This window comes from Apus apus, chromosome 3 (assembly GCF_020740795.1).
Source record: "Apus apus isolate bApuApu2 chromosome 3, bApuApu2.pri.cur, whole genome shotgun sequence".
Taxonomy (NCBI): domain Eukaryota; kingdom Metazoa; phylum Chordata; class Aves; order Apodiformes; family Apodidae; genus Apus; species Apus apus.
The window spans coordinates 81,249,726-81,270,869 of record NC_067284.1 but is presented as its reverse complement, the minus strand read 5'-3'; the positions used below and the strand labels follow the sequence as shown (position 1 = coordinate 81,270,869).

At 38.9% G+C, this 21,144-nt stretch overlaps 1 protein-coding gene and 1 pseudogene across 6 annotated transcripts in view; one reads left to right on the top strand and one right to left on the bottom strand.

The window, feature by feature from the left end:
- Positions 1-21,144, bottom strand: part of SMYD3 (SET and MYND domain containing 3) — a 398,374-nt gene that overhangs the window by 82,960 nt on the left and 294,270 nt on the right. For all 6 annotated transcript variants that reach the window (XM_051614033.1, XM_051614036.1, XM_051614038.1 and 3 more), the window contains one exon: positions 265-332. In XM_051614033.1, coding sequence (XP_051469993.1) covers positions 265-332 — 68 coding nt within the window. The remainder of the gene's footprint in view (positions 1-264; positions 333-21,144) is intronic.
- LOC127382244 (poly(A) polymerase gamma-like) lies at positions 15,086-20,719 on the top strand (annotated as a pseudogene).

Here is a 21,144-nt window from a genome sequence, read left to right as displayed (position 1 = left end):
ATGTCAGCAGTTACTCCTACTTAGAAAATTCTATAACAATAAAATATAAAGATGTATCCTATTTAAACTGTTTTAACTCTGTAATCAGGACCATTAATAATGTTTTCAACTTGTTCATATATTTAATTTTCCTTTAAGTTATTTGCATTTCCCAGTTTCTCATTTGGACATGCTACCTGCTGCTTTGATGATCCTTACAGCTACCTAGGTAAAAAGGAAAAAAAAATAACATAGATTTTGTCTGTGAATGTGAATCCACAGTACCTGGGATACAGGCCAACACCAACATCCTGCATCTCTCCATTACTGATGGTGAAACAGTTACAGGTCACCTGTAAAAACAAGGGAAAAAGAATCCAGGATTACCAGAATAATTTCGAAACCCCATACTCCCATGAAAAAAAGTTTCAAAATAAAATGAAGGGGCAATTACTAATTGGATGGGAAACATTCAAGCCCAACACCAGTGCTCTTTCATTTCAGTGCAGTCACATCTGGGACACAGTCTCCTGTAAAACTGCAGTCAATTAAAAGCAGAAATATTAGTATCCTGCAAAAATGTAGGGTTAAACACATGCAGAGGCCCTACTTTCCTGTACAGAGGGGAAAAAACCCAAACCACTCAAAACAGAGCCTGAGAAGCTCAGCCCAGAGACAACACAGCAGATGACAGTGACTGCTGATGAAAACAGTGCCTGGTTCCATGCAGGGACTCTGCTGAAGCCAGGCTTTCACAGCACCTTTTAATGAGTACCAGTGGAGCCCAAAGAATATATATAGGACAGTTCTGATGTAAATAGCAGCCTTGACTGTGGCAACCTGATATGGGCATAAGGAAATACAAAGACTGAGAAATGTCGTATCTTTCGCATTGTGGGTATTTTGGTTTGCGTGTGAAAGATCCCACAAAAAAGCATGTTCAAACTGCCATTCAAGAGAAATATAACCTTTCATTTAATCCCAAATATTCAGCTTGATAGTGTAGTCTTCCCTCATACCATCATGCAATGCTAAAGTGGTTTTAGAAAAGAGTGGAGAAGAATAGAAGTTGTTTACAAGTAGATATTGTTCTACCCCAAACTATCACACCAAAGTTTCTTGGTGTTCAACTCCAAGATAGAACAGAACTTCTTAAATAATTAGCAAGTATAATTTTCATGATGTTTGAACCCCATTCCTAATGTATTTTTAAAATACATTTAACAGCAGGTTTTTTGTTTGGGTTTGTGCTGTTTTGTTTTAATGGTTTTTTTTTTACTTTTTTTTGCCCATTAATCTGTTGGTCAGTTATCAATTAAATACTAATAAAATACTTTATGTAGAAAACTAATACATGATACAAGGAAAGTCCCATGTCTCTTCTGCATACTATTAGACTACTAATATCATTAATTATACTTAGAACAGAAAATGAGTTAGACTAGGATTTGGCAGATACAGAAATGAGATTTGAAAGTCGCAGTATTACCCGCAGAGTAATTGCCCAGAACAGAATTGCACACCTCTATCTTAAAGAGCTAAATCGAACAATTTAATAGTGTATCTCATCTTATAAACTGACAAATTCTTATTTGTGAGAGCACTGACCATAAGATGAAAATGAAATCCTCTTTCAAAATTTCTCATAAAATCTGACAGCAACATTAATTTAAATAAATGTACATTCAGTAGGGCATGTGGTTTTTTAAATGGTTAGACAATACTTTGATTAGTCTATTATTTATGTAACTCACTCAAATGTTCCTGATCAATTACCAAAAGCATACATCTTAATTATTTCTTTCATGCTGGCATTGGCTATAAAGTGTCGGACAACTTCTGAGCAAAGATTAGTCCATTTAAAGCGGCAGTTATCCTGGCTCTAAAAATATTTACTTAATTTTGGAAGTTACTGAAAAAACAACGTCTTCCAGGTAAAAGAGAAACAAAGTCAGCTTATGTGGACCATAGCTCTCTCTAATGGCTTATGAAGCAGCAGAGGTCAAACATCTCTTAGAACTAAATTAAGCCCTCCTCCTTGCAAATCTCCTATTATTACCATAAAACTGTTTATATTAACAATATTGAATTTTGAACACTGTAGAGTTATAGAGACTGTTTAATCGTTTTCTGTTAAAGGTATTTATTCTATCATGTGAGAGGTTTCATACACAGAAGTAGCAACATTTTTATTTTTTTCCTTTTAATAAACATGCATTAGCTTTTTATGCCAGGATATAAACAAAGAAACCCATGAGATTAATGGATGCTCTGACATTCGGATATCAAGAGTTGTTTTTCAAGAGTAATCCATTGTGAGGCACTTTTTATCCCCTCTGTTTTAGATATTTTCACAGTATGCAGCTGCATCTCAAGATCCCAATGAGGGAGCGAAACACCATCTAATTTCCAATTACTTACAATTTTAAATATGAGACTGGGAATCCAAATTATACAGGGATTGAACTAAAAAGGTACTTAAGTACATAAACACAGGCAGAAGTCTAACTGGTCCCACACATTTTGAGCAGCATAATTTTGCTCACAATTCTACCAGAAGCATAAAAAGTGTCAGGTGCTCTGAGGTTTGAATAACCTCTAAGGAGACAATCCTTTCCCCCCTTTTAAACTCAGGTATGAAAAAAAACAGTGATACACATAGAAAGTGTACTACCAATAACCTTTGTTACAGCTGCTTTCTGCCCTCAGCAAGTGGAGAGAGAGGAATTGAGATGGTGGTGCTGGGAGGAAGATTTCATCATATATGGTCTGAACAATTCTGATATAATGACAATCCTTTGCAGATAGTTATCAGTCAGTCACAGGTATCAAATATGAAATCTCCATAGTCTGTCAACTGGGGATGGGGGTGGTTGGTTGTTCTCTTTTAGATGTGTTACAAAGTCTTTTAAAATCTCCTGAATCTCCTACAAGGTTCTGAGATTTCAATCCAAAAGTCCACCACAGGACTTCATGTTGAAGATCACATTTCCCAAGAAACAAAAGGAAGGAGGCATTTCATTTACAGAACACCTGAAGAAAAATCCATTTTCTTAGCTTCCCAGGAGTCACAGACATTTATGCATAGCTCAAATAACAGCTAAATCTGGAGTATCTAACACTGCTGCAGGAGGGCACAGGTAAGCTGCCTGGTCTTAAGGCAATCATTTACAGATCAAAACCTACTGGAACTGAAAGTTATCTAATTCCATTGCTAGGGAAAAACAAAACAACAAACAAAACAAAACAAAAACCCACAATAAAACCTAAACAACACAGTAACAAAAAAAGCTGTCTTTCTCATGCATCAAGGTATTTCTTTTACATGGTCATATTGTCTTTATTGTGCCTTAACTGACCTGTCTTATTTCTTATACTACAATCAGGTTCTAATTTTGTGTGATCTCAAATTTTTAAATAAGAAAGACTAAACAATCCTCAGCAATCTGGTGCTTCAAGAAATGGGTTCTTCCTTACAAAGGCATGACCCTTCTCATCTAAACTCCAGCAGGATCATTTATCTCAGTTATTTAATTTGTGCTGTTGTTCAGCTTGTCCCTTCTGATTTCTATAAAAATCCCTCTCCATCCAGCTACATGGAACAAAAACTGCATATCCATACACAGACACAGAAGAGAGTACTCACAGAGTTTGTTATACCCACAAATAAGGAAAAATGTCCACATATTTCAGAACTTCAAAGTTGTTAAGTTGCATTCCTTGCCATTTCTAAAATTTCTGAAATAACACATCTCCCAGCAGGAGAACCATGGGAAAACTCTCAAGGGAGAGTCACAGACTTTTCAGTCCTTCACAATGCAGAACTTAATTAGGAGTATCCTGGAGCTCTCATGGCTTATCACCACAGCCTGGCCATACAGTTCACTACCAGTTTAAAGAATCAGTTCTTAGTGTTTGAGTCGGTTCCATGGCAATAAATCCTGCAAGTTTATTTAAAAGGAACTGCTATTTCAAACAACAAAAAATATTACATAAACTGATTGAATTATATTTGTTCTTTTGAGAGACTGCACATGTTTTAGAGAGGTATCCCGTACTCAGTAAGGTAACCCAAGTAGAAGACAATGTTTCTCAGACTGATAAACACACAGAGAGTAAATCAACTTTACTGACTGACTATTAGGCATACTTTATCAGGAAATCAAAATTACTGCAATCTGTTAAATTCTATTTCCTTTCCGAGTGACACATGAAAACTCTGTAAACTTACCTGTAAGGAGGTCTCTGTTCTCAAAATCTCTGGAGCTACTGTTTGAGCAAACTCTGTTTATGCCAGACCCAGAGCCTACTGGACAGCCATGCAGACTTAATTCAGTGTTTGCATCTGATAGGGTATGAAGGCTTCAGTTTGTTAACACACTGAGTTGAATTTGCTTTCAGTTCAGACCTCATTCATATTGCTTTATACTATGGATTTGCATTTGGCTTAAATAAAGCAGACTCAGACTTGATAGTAGGACATTCCAGGTTTGGAATTTCAGACACTAAGACAAGGAAAAATGTCAATAAGGGAGTAAGGGAAAGAAAACAAATAATTACTGGCTAACACTTGCTGCAGAGATCAAATTACAAATACCAAGACTAATAATCAATCATTTTGTCTCCATGTGTTCTTGTAGTTTCCTGCAACAAAGAGAGGCAGCTCTTATAAGATGTCTAAGACATCTTCACAAGAAGGAGTACCAAAGGCTATATTGCACTGATATGGTCAATAACATTTTCAGTTTTGATATACAAACATTGCAGCCATCTCTGTAAATGGTGTGCTACAGCTGTTGTATTTTAACCCACCACCAGGAAGAAAGCCATAACCAACACTTTTCTTCCATAATCTATGAACCTAGTGTAAAGTAAATTAGAGATATAAAAAAACATCCATGAATTATTAAGTTTCTCATTCACACCAAAGCTGAATGGGTTTTCCTGGTCATTGACAAATATTTTTTAAAAAATGCTGTAATCAGTTATCATGTTAACAGGCTTCTCAAGAGACTCAAACATTAGCCATGAGGAACAGGTGGGCAGTAAATGCCGTGCAAGGGGCACACTCATTCAAACGACCAAGACATTCCCCAGAGACCTCCTAGCACCACTGCAGCTCTGCACCAATAGCTCTTTCTCACTCCAGGATGAACAGATACCAGATACAGCTGGTTGACTGATCTCAAATCTGCTATTGACTTCATTTGGCACACGAAGTGCTAGAATAACAGTGCTAAACATGGCAACAGTGCTAGTCTGTAAATGCACAGTATGCCAAAGCGGTGGCAGACCCGTCAAACTCATTTTGAGCGTATCTCACTCAGCTGCTCACAACATGACACCCAGGCTTCCCATGTGGGCAGAGCTTTTCACTCTGAAACCTCAGCTCTGTCCACTGGACAGGGCATTAGAAAGGGAGAGGAGATGGGACAAGGTGGGAACGTGTCCGCTATCCAAATGCTGTGCTGGAAGAAGCCCTGTAACAAGGCCTATTTGCAAACTAGACCCTTGTGGTACTTATATACACACTTGCATGTTTTACTAAACCAGGAACTTTGAATCTGATTCTACATTGCATGGTACTCGGGAACTACCTACTAGCTTCCATAAGAGCCACAGAACCAAAACTAGATGAAGAAAACATCAAAAGGATCAAAATCAACTGAGAAAAAAAATAAATAAAGGATTATTTGGTGCTTTGTTCCAGACAGAAATCAAAACCTATTAGAATGGCTTTGGGAAAGCTTTCTCTTACTTACATTTGCAGACTACAGAAAGAGGACAAGTAGTTAACTGTTTGTGATACTTGCTCAGAAATTTTGGTGCAATTCCATGAAATTTGAAGAAGTTACATTTCTTTCACAAAACGACTGAATTTGCAATTATTTCATTTTACTTCAAGAACATTTAATCCCATTAATCTCTTGTGACTCTCTGAATTAGAGATTACCATTACTTCAGAGCTAGTTACAGCAAAGATGTGTATTTGCAACTGCTTTCTTAGTTCTTCATCTTATGTCTTTGGAGATCCTGCTTCATATTGACTGTCAATATTTCAGACCTCTTTTGCTATTGTAGCAGTGAAGTTTCTGATGAGTGTGCAGAACACAGGTATCCCTTGCAAAGGGCTGTCATCACCTACAAGCCACTAGACAGGATAAATTTGGCCTGACGTTAACAGATGGTTTAATGCAAGTGTGCTTCAGGCATCCCTTTTTAGTACTCAGCTAAGTGGTGCAATTTTGATTGGAATGGAATGAAAATAGGCAAATTACCTCTTCTCTTCTTAACCCCACACATACTTCTCCAATCTTTCAAATAAAATATTTAGCTATGCAGCTAAATGTATTTGACTGCCAAGAATTTCAAAGACATCATTACTAGGACAAATGATATGTTCGCAATGGACACTTTTTTTTTTTTTTTAAGTGTGTGCAAGACACAGTTACAAACCTGAGAGCTGCAAAGTTAAATCCTAAAACATGCAAAAATATCACACTTTTCAGGTAAAATATCTTGAAGTGTTGTAGAATTCCTACGAAAGACTTTGAACAACCTGTCCTAACCTTTTCACAAATTTTTCCTCTGACAACAGTCAGTAAGTTTCATGTTCCCTTTGGTGAAATTCTAGCTTTCATCCAGCTCTTCAAATATTGTTATTATTATTCTTCCTGATTTTTGGAACAGAACTGAAATGCATCTATTTCTGGAGCAGAACTGGAGAGAGGGAACTGCAAAGCCACTAATGGATCATATTACAGTATGCTTGCAGCATTTGGTATTATTAATTGGAGTGGAGTAGAGGCATGACATCCTTCTCTTCATCCTCATTTTGGTACTGGTAACTCCACTCCTGTGAAATGGGGCAGAGTTGTTATCTTAATTTCAACCACCACTCCATGCCTGTCTATTGAAAATAAACTGCCTGTTTATTGAATAAGATCAAACTTCATGGGCATCCAGAGTGGCTAACTGACTTCATATTTGCCTTGCATATTTTGTTACAGATAGCTGTTTTTCTGGTTTGTAAGGGTATATTTAAAAAATAAATGTTGGACTTACTATTAAAAATTAGGTTGACTTTCAGCTATGGTTTCTGGTATGAAAACTACATAGGCAAAACCAAAACATTAATGAATTATTCTCGTATAACTTCAGCTAATAATACAGGTGGAATAAATTACTGTCTGTCATCTCCTTCAATTACCCAGATGATTTCCCCATGCCTGTCTCATAACTGCTAGGCAACCTAAGTTAGGTGACATGAAACTTAGCCTAAATGTTTCAGGGTTTGCTGACTCTGTTCTCACAGTTGCAATATAATCATTATTCCTTCTGGAGGTGCTTGTTAAGCTAGACCTTCAAGTATATTCACCTCTTTAGTTCATCAGCCATAAGTCTTTGGATGTACTCTGTTTGGCTGAGGTTTTTTTGCTTATCTTTTTCATTCTTTAATGTCTAATAGTTAAATTAATTATTGTCCAACAGTTTTTTTCTACTGGTGGGGAAGGAGGAAGTAAAAAAAAAAAGAAAAAAAAAAAAAAGAAAGAAAAAGTGGGGGAAGATAAAAATCTGGGGAAACCTTTTTTCAGACCATTTCTTAATAAAACTGTTTCCACCAGGAAATTTCTGAAAGCATAAAAGCTGAGAATGTTTGAAGAGGAAGGAATTTCAAAAAGAGTATGGGAAAATATGAAATGTCTCTTTTAAAATGTGATGGTGTAAAATGAACATTTTTAAATCTATCACTTCCCTCCTCAGTAGGATGGGGAGGGGAGAAAATAAAATGGGAAAAAAACCCTCATGGGTCAAGATAATGGAAGTTTAATAAAGTGAAAGCAAAGGCGGCACACAGAAGAAAAGGAAAACAAACAAAAAAAATTATCTACATCCCATGAGTAGGAGATGTCAGGCCACTTCCCAGGAAGCAGGGCTTTGATACGCATAGAGGTTACTCTGGAAGACAAATGTCACCCTAACAAATGCCCCCACCCCTCCTCCTCTGTTAGCTTCTGTTGCTGAGCAGACATCATATGGTATGGAATGGCATGGTCAGTTTGGTTCAGCTGTCCTGGCTGTGTCCCCTCTCCCAGGATCTTGCCCACTCTCAGCATACTGCTGAGGTGTAAATGTTGGGTGCTGTGAAAGAACTGCTCAGCAGCAGCCAAAACACCAGTGTGTTATCAGCACCCCTCTAGGTACCAATAAACAGCACAGCACTATGAGGGCTTCTGTGGGGAAAATTAACTCCATTTCAGCCCGGTCAAATACACATAAATAAAAGGTTTTATTTTGAAAATTCTTCTGAAAATGGCAACAAAAACATTAATCTTGAATAATTTAGACATACAGAAAGCATTTTTTTATAAAAACCTACATTTTTTTCTAATAACTTTTTCATAAGTAGCATGTGGGTTTCGAACCAGCTCTAGTCTCACTGTGCTATTTGAGTTACACCCTGAAAGAGATGACTGGGGAGTTTTAGAACTGAATCAAAGACCTTTTTTTCTTAGCATGGTGAAAAAAATACACAGAAACCACTTGTGCCAGCATACAACACTGTAAAGCTGTACATGTCCATGATCACTGCAAAGCAAGGCTAACTACAACCTGCTTTGTTTTGGTAGGGCTAGATAAAACCTCTCCGGTTTAGTGTTTGCACATTGAGGCCCAAAAAAAATCTGGTATCTTTGCCAGCGCCTTCCAGTTTCCTTATGCCCTTTCCCCCTAGATAAACTACTACTACTCTTTTTTTGACATACAGTTTTATAAAAAGCAGTAAGTATTGGTATTTTTATCAAATCATTAGAGCAAAAAATTATTTTAGAAAGGAGTTAAGATACTCGATAGAATGTATTTTTTAACTTATCATTCAAAATGGGTGGCATTACTACTTGTAAAAATCATTGGGCCAGACATACCCTTCTGAAAATCCATCATCATCAGTGATCTAAACCCCTTTCTCCTCATTAAAGGCCTTAGAACTCTGTAAAGCAATAGCAAACATGTTCTTTATCCTACTAGACAGTTGGCAGATCAAACATCTACTGAGAGCAGGCCATTTAAATTACATGCAAAGATATAACTTTAAAATTGTATGAACTGTTCACAGAACGCCAATGTAGAATTTCATAAATAAAATACTGTTCTTTTAAAGTTTTTTAGCACTTGGTTAGCCTATGACTGCAAAACGCTTTTGAGCTCACTTTTACTCCTTCCTTCCACAAACAGCACATAAGCAGTGTTTTTAGATGTGACAACAGATGCTCCTGTGCCACAGAAGGTGTTCAGCATAAGACAGGCTAGAGCCAGTGGAGTACTGGCTGATATTCATCAAATATATTAAGGCCAGGTGTCAATTAGAAGTTTAACAGGACAAAGTAAAACTGTGAAACAAAAAGTCCACTATGTATATAACCCTGAAACACTGAAATACCCAACTGAGGCCTCTGGGGATAAAAAAAAAAAAAAAAAAAAAAATAAAATAAATAAAAAAAAAAAAAAAAAAAAAAAAAAGCTAACTGCCTATTAAAGGCATTGAAGGGATGGTTAAACACAAACCACAGCTCCACACCCCTTTTCTGACTGTGAGCATGTGTGCTGGCAAAAAAGGGAGAATATGACCATATTAGAGAACAGCAGGATACGTTAAGGCAGAAAATATAAGTTGAACTCCATTTCCTTCTCAGGACAAAATAGAACAGCGTTAGCTTTAATGTAAAGACCTGATGTGATCCGTAGAACAAATTAAAGCTAAAGCAGTAATTTTAAGCCTGCATAACTCAAATACTCAGTATTCAAAGAGTTTTTTCATTTCCATGGGATGTGTGTATTCTTAGTATCTCTAAGAATTTTTTAATATTTTTTTTTTCCCCTACATCTGTATTTTTTGGGCTATTTCAAATGTTGCTCTGATCATGAGCAAGTTGAAATCATTTAATGTTTGGAATTCCATAACACTGGATACGTTTAGCCTCAATACAATACATATGCTTTTAGTTACTATGAGGCATAGCTTTCATGCTGGTGCCACTCATTTTCTCATTCCCATAATGCTAGTCTGACATTATTGGACAATCCTATTTATGATAAACCACAGTCAATGGCATCTAACAATACCAAAGACAGTTTGTTAGCACTGTATACTACATTTGACCATACTGGGAGGAGGCAGGGAGCTAAGTCAGGAAAAAGAATAATAGGAAAAAAAAAAAATAAATCTTGCTCTACTCCTTTGGATCTGTAGGGTGCTTTTGACATCCAGGATCTACATCAGAGGATCTCAGCCCACAGCTTCCCATCAGTAGCCCAGGGTGGGAGATTTTGCTTGAAGAGGCTCTGGATGCTGCAACCTGCACCATTCAGAAATGCCTGGATCGCTGGTATAGAGTAAGAGAAACCTCCCTTTCACATTTTGTGTAGATTCCTTTGTGACTTTTTAAAGTATTAGCAGAAAATAACTGCTTGTTTCCCCAGGAAAGGGAACCATGAAGGTATTTTAGGTGGTTATATGGGAACAAGGCTTACAGCACCCAGAACACTTGTACCACAGAAACTAGTTGTGGGAAGGTCACCATCCCACTCATCAGGACTCCTTAGCAGAAGTGCCATTATGTCAACAGAAGAGATAATAACTACCAGTATATTGTTGTACCCACAACTGAATAGATTTTCCTTTGAAATAGCCTTTTTTCCATTATTGTTCCAGATTAGTAGAAGCCATTACACAGATTTTCTGTATCAGTACTGTGTACTATTACTAGTTAGGAAAAAACCCACAATACTTGAGGCAGCATTAAGCTACACTTTCATATGTAAAGAGTAAAGAAAATACAATTATTTACTCCAAAATAAGCTCATAAATAAAGTTCAAACAGAGAAATCCTAGTAAATGTAACATCAAACAATGAGTTGAAAAAAGAAAATAGCTACACATGGAGTAGCTTTTAATGGCACAGCTAGAATCATAGCTTGAAGAAAGTCAGAAAAAAGGCATACTCCTATGTATGCTTCCTACTTAACAAACTCTCTTATATTATACAGACTGAAAATTGGTGAGAAAATGATCAAATAATTGCTTTATTTGATCTTTCACTCGTAAAGAAAAAAAAAAAAAAGTATTTCATTTTGAAATGTCTCTACCAGATATCTTGGAAATACAGAAATACAGGAAGGTTAGACAAACACTATGCTGAGCTCACAGTTCAAATGCTTGTGGGGAGCTGACTGAAGTTCACAGACCTGTATGTAATTGCTGTCTACAGGAAATACTTGCATTAGTGAAAGAATTTTCTCCTCACTCCTTTCCCTTTGCCCTTCCACAAACTCACCAGCAAATAAAGCTCCTAAGAGCATTTCTTACAGGACTTTCCCCACCTCTATGAGATGAACTAAACCTAACAGCCAGGAACAGAATCTGGCAAATTCTCAGAAACATGATTTTAGCAAGTATTAATTGGTAAAGGATATACTTTTATACAAACAAGCTTGAAACAAAAATTACCCATTCCCTGTTCATTTGTCCCTTTTTACACTTCATGCGTTTTTTGACGCTTTTAACATAAATAAGAAAACAAAATTTGCAGTTATATTACTGTAAATTGATAGTGTATTCAGTGGCATCAGATGAGTTGCACACAATAGCAATTAAGAAGGAAGAAAATTCACAATTTGAACTAGAACTAAAATTTCTTTGAACATTGAAATCAGGTGATCTAACACCCTGTGGTTAAAATTCTGTACATTTCAGACAAAACAGATCATTGCCATTAACCATCTGCAAACTTTAGGTTGCTTCTTTCTCATCTCAAGCTCTTCACCACAAAGACCTCAAGTTCACATGAAATACTAAAATAAAAAAAATGTTTTTTTTTTAAATACAGTAGATGTGATATCATTAAATAGCTTGTCTAGTCAAACTTGAAAGCTGAGCAAACATTTTTAAAAGTTACATGTAATCTTCTTACACCCTTTTCTTTTTCCTGCTGAGATGGCTTGAAAGGCACTGAACCTTTGCATTTATCAATAATGTCTGTATTCTCCCAGCATTAAATGATATACTGCCATTCACAAACTGAATGCCATAAATATGTGTTCTTTCACATGAAAATACTGCTTTTACCTACTAACAAGTATCAAAATTTCTTTACAGGAAAGGTTGTATAATCTTCCCTCATATATGCAGACCAGAAAAAGAAATACCAGTAGTATATCCTAGAAAGCTGATGAACACCAATATGATTTAGTTTTCCTTATCTTATAATTTTTAAACCAATTCAGCTCATTATTTCAGATATTTTAAGAGTAGATACTATCCTTACATTTCAAAGTCTCAACACTCACTACAGTGGGAGAAAATTACAATGGTGCTACACATTTCAAGCAAGAAAGATGGCTGAGATGCCTGTGCCGGCTTTACAAAACTTGCTAGATTTACAAAATACTCCTTTGATTCACAACACTCTCCTTGTGCTTCATGTTATTTTTTTCTGATATGTAGATTCACTCTCAGCAAATCTTTATCCACAGTTTTCATACCCATTACTTCAAGCTTTCTTCATCTTTACACATCCCCAAAACCAGCAAACCTGCCAGATAAACAGTGATTTCAGCAAGCAACAAGGAGCAGCTGGCATTTCTATTACACTTGACAAAACCCACAGTGACAGGAAAGAATATACTAATTTTTGCTACATACTAAGTTTATACCTTAAGCTCACTCCAAAACATAATCAGAAATATGACCCACAAGGCACGAGGTTATTCAAATCTACCGTTGCCTTTCTGCTTACTGTTGGCATTTTGACACTGACTCTCCTCCTCATGTTCATACTGTTTTTACCCCTGCATAATGCCAAAAAACTACATGCACAAATATATTCTTCCTTGATGAATAAAGTCCATTAAAATCCAATATTCTGGCTATTATTATTTAAGAATTTATTATTTAGGAGCACAATTTCCTTGCATCTAGGACTCTTGCCTTATCTGATTTGACTGCTGATGAAATTTAACCTTTAAATTGTTATATTTTCATTAACAGAATAAGTTAAATCTATAAAGTAATTCCTAAAACCAAGACATTTCACCCTAAGGATCCATTCATGATACAGTGACAATTTAAAATAAAAATTTACAAAATCAAGGACACCCTTGAGGGACATCTGAGGCTACATAAATCATACACCTTACCTTGTAATGGGGGCTTTGTAAGTACTGGGGTCCATCCACTGACACCTTCCCACCAGACAGCACCTACACTTTCAACGCTCCTATTGTAGGAATGACTAAATGAGCACTTACAGAGTCTGCTGTTTCACAAGTCTGTTTGTCACCTAACTTTGTGCAAACTACTCAGACACTTGAAGACAAATAAAACTCTTTGTTCTTATTTGAGAAAGAGGCATTTTATGATTTCAGGGGGATCAGGCTAATTTTATGGTATCAATACGAGGACCTAGAGAGAGAGAGTTTAGGACCCTGAGGGATCTGAGTCCCTCAGAGGGACAGAGAGGGGTCAATATTCCTTTCCATTTCTTGCTACAATCTATAAAAGCCAGGAGGACTGGAAGTCAGGTCCCTTCCTGCTCCATTCTTCCTTCCTATTTCCTGTGCTTGAAGTCTTGGAAAGAGGCTTCTGCTTTGCCATCAGCTCGCCATGTGCTCAGCAGAATCTGAATCCATCAGGAACTGGGAAAAGCCCTGGATGCTTTTACCAAGTCGGCTGTGCTTGCAAGGGACCTTCAGACACTTGTATCAGTGATCACTGAGTTCACATTTTGCATACATGTTTGTATATTTGCTCCTCCTTCCACATGTTACAATGCCTTGCCTATGCCAGTAAACCTGTTCCAATTTTAACTTCCAGCCCTAAATCTCTCTGCCTTATTCAGCTTTTAGCTTCCCTTGGGAGGGCAGAGGAGGGTTAACAGACAGCAATTCTGTTCTCTGGGTTTTGGTTTGTCCTGACCACTGAATTGAGGCAGTGGCCCTGCAAGCACTTACAGAGAAGTTTTGTTTTCATCTGAGCTTTCTCACTAACTTCAAAAGGGTGGCTCACAGATTACTGCTGCCATTTCTTACCTGCTTTTGTAAGCCACCCTGCATCCACACCCCATGAATGGGTCATCCATTCACTTGAGTATCCCTATTCTAGTCATAACAAGCTGTGTCTTACTATGTCTAAACACTGCAATGTGACTACTGTAAAAAAGGTAAATTTAACTTTAAACTTATTTTTTATTGAATAGAAATGGGATTTTCATGCAGAATCTGGCCACTGGGAGGATTCCCAAAGCAGAAGAGTCAGCAACAGTGCCAAAAGCTATGCATGAATTGGGAACCAGCTCAAACCAGGACAGAAATACAACATTAACAACTGTGTGGAGTGACTTTGTTGCATGTTGCTTATTGGTAGACGGGTCACTGAGTAATAATTGACCATATTTAATAAACTGAATGCAGAAATCTTTTACCAGAGGAAACACGTTAAATTGAGACACCAGGTGTAGTACACTCAGTGTAGATACCTAAAGGCTGATCTGTTTGTACCACAATACTTCCGTAAGACTGGGCAAAAACCGGAAAGCTGACCAGGCTTGAGGAGAGCTGTATTAGTACCGGCATGTGGGGAGACAGAAGCAGGGATGTTTTTGTCGGAAGAAAAATAATTATTTAACTTCTATGTAAAAGCAGTATTAAACAAAAGCTTTTATACAAATCTGACAAATTTGTTGCAAGACATACAAAGAGGTATTGGCAAAATAATGCTCATGGTGAGTGTCAAATCTGGGTTCACAAGCTACCCTGGGTAGTGTGAAAGGTCGCAAGAGATTTGAAATCCCCTTGGAGTAAATTAAGGTGAACCAACACCAAATGACCAGTTATGTTATTTACTGAGCAGGTATATTATTTTAGGAAAACTTTAGTTATTGTTGCGAATTGATTAACCAAAGGAAAAGAGGTGGGGAGAAATCACCCACCACGACTGTAACACAATTACTTATCCAAACTGTACAGCAACATACACCTATTCAAACCCTATAAAGCATCCAAACTTTACCACATGTAACCATTTATAATAAGAGAAGAAATATGAAGACGGATGAGAGAAGAGAGAAAAGGGGACAAATCACCACCCCAGGATCCAGTGACATCTCACAGGTGCAGCTGCAGTGAGTCAGTGCTCAGTGCACACCGAATTGGGTCACTTCCACTTTTATACCTTCAGGCCTATGGCTTCCCTCCCAGGACAGGAGAGCCACTGTAGTTGCTCCTTCTTGAAGGTTCTGTAAAGTTCTGGAATTGTGTCCTACATGTTGCTAATCTGCTGTGATCACTGGGTGGCACAGGATCAGATCTCCCACTGCCAGGAGGGAGTGGGTACGCAAGAAAGCACAGCCCCTTGTCCAGTTGGGGCTCTTCCCAACCCAGGTCCCCTCCTCCCAACATGGTCAGACATTGTGAGACAGGCAGGAAGAAACAGAGCATGCAAAAACAATTCGTTTAAGACATACTATTTAAGTCACAGTCTTAGTCCATGACAGTGGATTGGGATGTGTGGTGTGCACCGCGTTCCATGCACCAAGAAGGAGACGTGGTACTTCTAGGCAGCAGAACCAGCCTCAAAGGCACGATGGAATTGTGTCTCCAATTAGGTGGGCTCCTCCTAAGGATATAGATTGCATTCATACTCAGAAACTAGTTGAAGCAATGAAGCCATGTGGGGTAGTGGAAGGTAAGAAAGAACTGAATCACAGGTTGGTTGTTCTTGGTAAACTGAATAACTTGGTCAAATAATGGATTTCAGAACTTGGTGAGTGCAAGAATGTTTTCCCTTCAGCAGTAGCAAATGTTGGCAGCAAAATACTTACATTTGGTTCTTACAGGTTTGGAGTGCACACAAAAGCGGCTGACAAAATCCTGTTTGCATTGCTCCCAGACATGTGGAAAGATCGGTGTTTTTTCCCATCATTCTTTGAAAAACTTAAACATCAGGAGGAAATGAAAAAATCTAAGAGCAGTTGAAGATGTGTATGTGCCCACTGTCGAGTTTGAGCTAGATGGCACTGAGACTGATCTGGTGTTTCCAAGGCTTTCTATGCAAACTGTTTCTGATGTCTTGATCTCAGAGATCAAGAGAAGCCTGGATAAGATATATTACAGAGCTGAAATCACTGCAGAGTTACTGATGAACTACATCTAGTGCCAAATAATGAAAACTTTTGGCTCACTCTCTGTGCAATTAAACTGTGGGCAAAATTAAGTGGCATTTACTCCAACATGCTGGGATTTCTTGGTGGGGTTTCCTGGGCAATGCTAGTTGCAAGAACATGTAAACTCTATCCGAATGCTTTGGTTTATACAAGTTCTTCTTGGTTTGGTTTTTTTTTTTTCTTTTGTTGTTTTTGTTTGTTTTTTTTCATTTGTTTTGTTGCTTTTTTCAAAATGGAAATGGCCAAAACCTGTATTTCTGAAACAACCTGAAGACAACAATCTTAATTTACCACTAGGAGACCCTAGGGTGGACCCACCAAATTCAGTATCATATAATGTCTATCATCACCCTAGTCTATCTAAAGTAGAACTCTACATACAATGTATCTGCATCAACATGAGCAGTAATGGTAGAGCAGTTCAAACATGGCCTTGCAGTTACAAATGAGATTGTCCAAGGAAAATCAGATTGATCAAAGCTCTTTGAACCACTGAACTTCTTTCAGAAGTACAAACATTATACTGTGCCGACTGCTGGTGCCACTACTGAAGACCCTCACTTAGAGTGGATTGGCCTTGTCAAATCTAAAATTCGTGTGCTCGTTGGAAACTTGGAGAGGAATGAATTTTTAACTATTGCACTTATAAAGCCACAGTCTTTTCCTGGCAACCAAGAACTCCATAAACAGAGTGGATATGTGTCAACGTGGTTTCTTGGAATCGCATTTTGGAAAGTGGAAAATGCAGAAAGTGTTAAGATTGATTTAACATATGTTATACAGTTGTTCACAGACACAGTTTACAGGCAGGCTGAAAACCTCAATGTGCTAAACAAAGGTATGAAGATTGAGGCAGCCCATGTGAAAAGAAAGCATCTCCACTATTTTTTGCCTGCAGAAACTTTACGGAAAAGAAAGAAGCAAAACATTCAGATATTAGGCAAAATGCAAGTGGGCTTCAGTGCATAAGGACTGCTTCAGATGGAAGCTGTCTGGACAGTTCCAGAGACACAGACTCCAGAACACCATATAATGCCTCTTCATTAAACATGAGATCTAAACTGGACACCTCTACAGCAGAGAAAGAAAAAAACGATGACATCTAACAATCAGAATAACAGAGAGAAGATACTTCATTGTTGGGGTCAACACCTGCCCACACTCTGAGATGGAGAAAAGGAAAATGCCTTTAGGAGCAGTGAAACCAAGACATAAAATGGCTGCCCCAGCTTGCCAAGGACATTAACAAGGACAATGCTGCAAGTAGATGGACAAGTTGAAGGCAGGAAAATGGCAACAATGTTGTACCACCACACCCCAGGACTACGGATTGGTCACTTCATGGACAAACTTTGGACAATGATTGGGCATGGCAATTTGCCAAAAGGACCAGATTGAAAAGTGACCAAATACAGGACAATTGTTCACCCCAGGATTAGGATTAAAAGAAAGGACTGCAAGCAGCAGTGTGTGGCGTTTTTTTCATGTGGTCATGGTGGTTACAGGCAGTGATGCATGCAGTGGTGAAGAAGAGAAAGTGGCGACAAGGAGTCTGCAGCAGCAGTAGCGAGGTGGAGTGGCTCTGTGAGCTGTGATAGCTGCAGCTACCAACAAGGCTGGTCAAATCATCAATCAAAGTCAGTGAGTAGCCAGAAGAAGAAATTACTTACTGCCTGGCCCTTCTCAGGGCAGATTAATAAAAGAGCCATCAGGGTCACTGATGACGATACATGAATAGCAGAAGTCTGGTCTCGATCCACTCAGGAGACCTCCTGAAGATTAGCTCCATCTCCTTCAGAGAGGGACTTTGGAGGTAACTGCAAAAACCTATCCCTTTCTTTTCCTGTTCTGTTTCTCACTGCAGACATTCTGCCATTATTCCCATCGGGCTCTCTTTCCTTTGTTCTTTGTTTTCTTCTCTCCACCTATTTTGGAGTACAAACAAGATTCAACACAAACTCTGATCCACCTTTCCCCTTTCCCTATTCAAAAACGCATTACCATTCCTGAATCTCTGTTCCCTAAAGTTATAATAAACCCCTACTATATTTACTTCAGCCATTCTTTCTTCATTATTGGGGCATGGTACACTTGTGGATTTATGTTATCCACCCAATAAGATAAATTCCGGTCAGACCAACCTGTCCTCCGAGAGAGACGATTGCCCGCATGTACATTTGGCTTCCAATTAATTAAATTTCCCTAAAATTTAGGGGTGGTGTCAGCAGAAATAATCCTCACAGACTCAGAGGGATAATTTAATTGGCCACTCCCCCTCTGAGCCTCCCTAAAACCCTGACACTCATGCAGCTGTGCCATCAGTGTCTATGGGACTCTCCACTCCTGCTGTTGATTCAAAAGAGGAGACTACAGCTACAGTAAAAACATGAGGACTTCCAATGGCTGAAACTGGAACTAACAAACAGTTGAGAGCAGCTGTCCCAGAGCCAGCAAGAGCAAGGACCGGAGCAATGGAATTTGATGGACATGGCAGATTGGATCTTCCCCTTAGCAGGGAAATCCCAGGTAAGAGGAGAAAGCTGCCAGGACCCAGCAACTCTTGCAAGAGAGGCTGACATGGCGCAGGCACTGCCAGGGCGATGGTGGGAGATTTAGTCATCTGAAACTAGAACTAGCAAACAATTAAGAGAAGGAAGCTGCCAGGACCCAGAAACTCTTGCAGAAGAGGCTGATGTGGTGCAGGCATTACCAGGGCGATGGCCTGAGACCTTGCCCACATGCATAAGAAGCCTAGTCGCTGCCCACCGAGCACAGGATGGGCAAACAGTGCCTGTGCCTCAGTGGGGCGTGCTGCAGTAGTTTGCACAGTGCTGGGTGTTTTTCAGGAACACTCTCCTAGATACACAAAAACAGTTCATCCCCTCTAAAGGCAAGGGAAGGAGGCAGATTAAGAGACCCCCTTGGCTTAACTGTGAGCTTCCGGGTCTGCTCAGCATATCCTCCTGGGGACAATCACAAGTCAACTGAAGCATGTGACTGCGGAAAGCCAAGATGGATTTTCCAGAGGCAAATCATGCTTGACAAACCTGATCACCTCCTACAACAAAGTAACCTGCTCGGTTGATGCAGGTAAGCAGTGGACATTCTCTACCTGGACTTTTCCAAGGCTTCTGATACAGTCCCCCACAGCCTCCTCCTAGAGAAACTGACTTGTTATGGTCTTGACATGTGGTCTGTGTGGTGGGTGGGGAACTGGCTGACAGACCATAACCAGAGTGTGTTAGTAAATAGTTCCTCCTCAAACTGGCAACCGGTCACAAGTGGGGTCCCCCAGGAACTGATACTGGGACCAGTGCTGTTTAACATCTTCATAAGTGACCTGGATGTTGGGATCAAGAGCACCCTGATGAAGTTTACTGACACCACCAGGATGACTGGAGAGGCTGACTCTCCAGAAGGGAGCACCACCCTTCAGGATGACCTAGGCAGGCTAGAGGAGTGGGCTAGCAGGAACCTTATGAAGTTCAATGGGGAGAAGTGTAAAGTCTTGCAACTGGGAACATGTAATTCAGGAGTGCATTTCCGACTGGGATCCACCTGGCTGGAGAGCAGCCCTGTGGAAAGGGACCTGGTGGTCTTGCTGGATAACAAGCTTAACGTGAGTGAACAGTGAAAGAAGAGAAAGCCAATAGGATGCTGGGCTGCATCAACAAGGGCATCACCAGCAGAGATAAAGAAGTCATCATCCTGCTCTACTCAGCACTTGTCAGACCACGCCTGGAGTACTGTGTTCAGTTTTGGTCCCCGCTCTACAAAAAGGATGCAGACAGGCTGGAGAGGGTCCAGAGAAGGACCACAAGGATGATCAGAGGACTGGAGAATGCGCCATAGGAGGGGTTTTTCAGCCTTGAGAAAAGAAGGCATCAGGGAGACCTTATTATCATGTTCCAGTACTTAAAGGGTGGCTACCAAGATGATAGAGATTCCCTATTCACAAGGAGTCACACAGAAAATACAAGGGTAGTGGGCACAAGTTGCTCCTGGCGAGATTCCGATTGGACAGAAGAGATAAATTTTTCACCATAAGAACTGTCAAGCATTGGAATAGTCTTCCAGCAGAAGTGGTGGATTCCCCTACATTGGGCAGTTTTAAGTCTCAGCTTGACAGGGTGCTGGACCACCTCATCTAAACCATTTTCCTACCTAAAAAGGTTGGACCAGATGATCCTTGAGGTCCCTTCCAACCTGGCATTCTGTGATCCTGTTATTCAATTGGTTGCACCATTCCAGGACATAACACAATTTGTCCAAAGACAGCATGCATTAAGTGGGACACTGTAATTACTGATCCTAAGAATGCTGCACCTAAACAACCTTATTCGCTGACCTCTAAAGGATTTTATTCACCTGCATCAGAAGAATGCCCCAAAAAAACAACAGATGGAGAAAAGTTAACTGGCCAGGATTTAGCATTCAAAGATGGTGGCAATCCAGACAATGTCAAGAGATCTACCAAAAACGGTGCCCTTGGAGCAAAACTCATGCTGATTCAAATTCTATGATTCTATGATATTTAGTTATACTTCTTTCTGGTACATCTGTGTGCATGACTATGAACATATTCTCATGCCATTTCCTGTGTTTGTCTAAAAAAAGACATGTCATTTACAAATACTGTCTTAGGCAGAAATTTAACCATAATGCTACATATTTTGCCAACCAAGTATCTACAGTAACTAACTACATAATAATTGAACTTGGGTATTATCAGTTTAAAAATTATTCACAAAAAGTGCTACATATTTAAATTAATAAACATCTGGGCTTGTACATTCTCTTCATTTCTAAGAGTAAAATACTTTATGCTAATTAGAGCTGAGCAAATAATTTTCAAGAAATCATTTACCCTCCAAAAGCAGTTTCTGTCTTGACTTTTGGAAACCATGAAAGTAGATTATAAATCTGTTAAAATTCATTCAAAATCAGC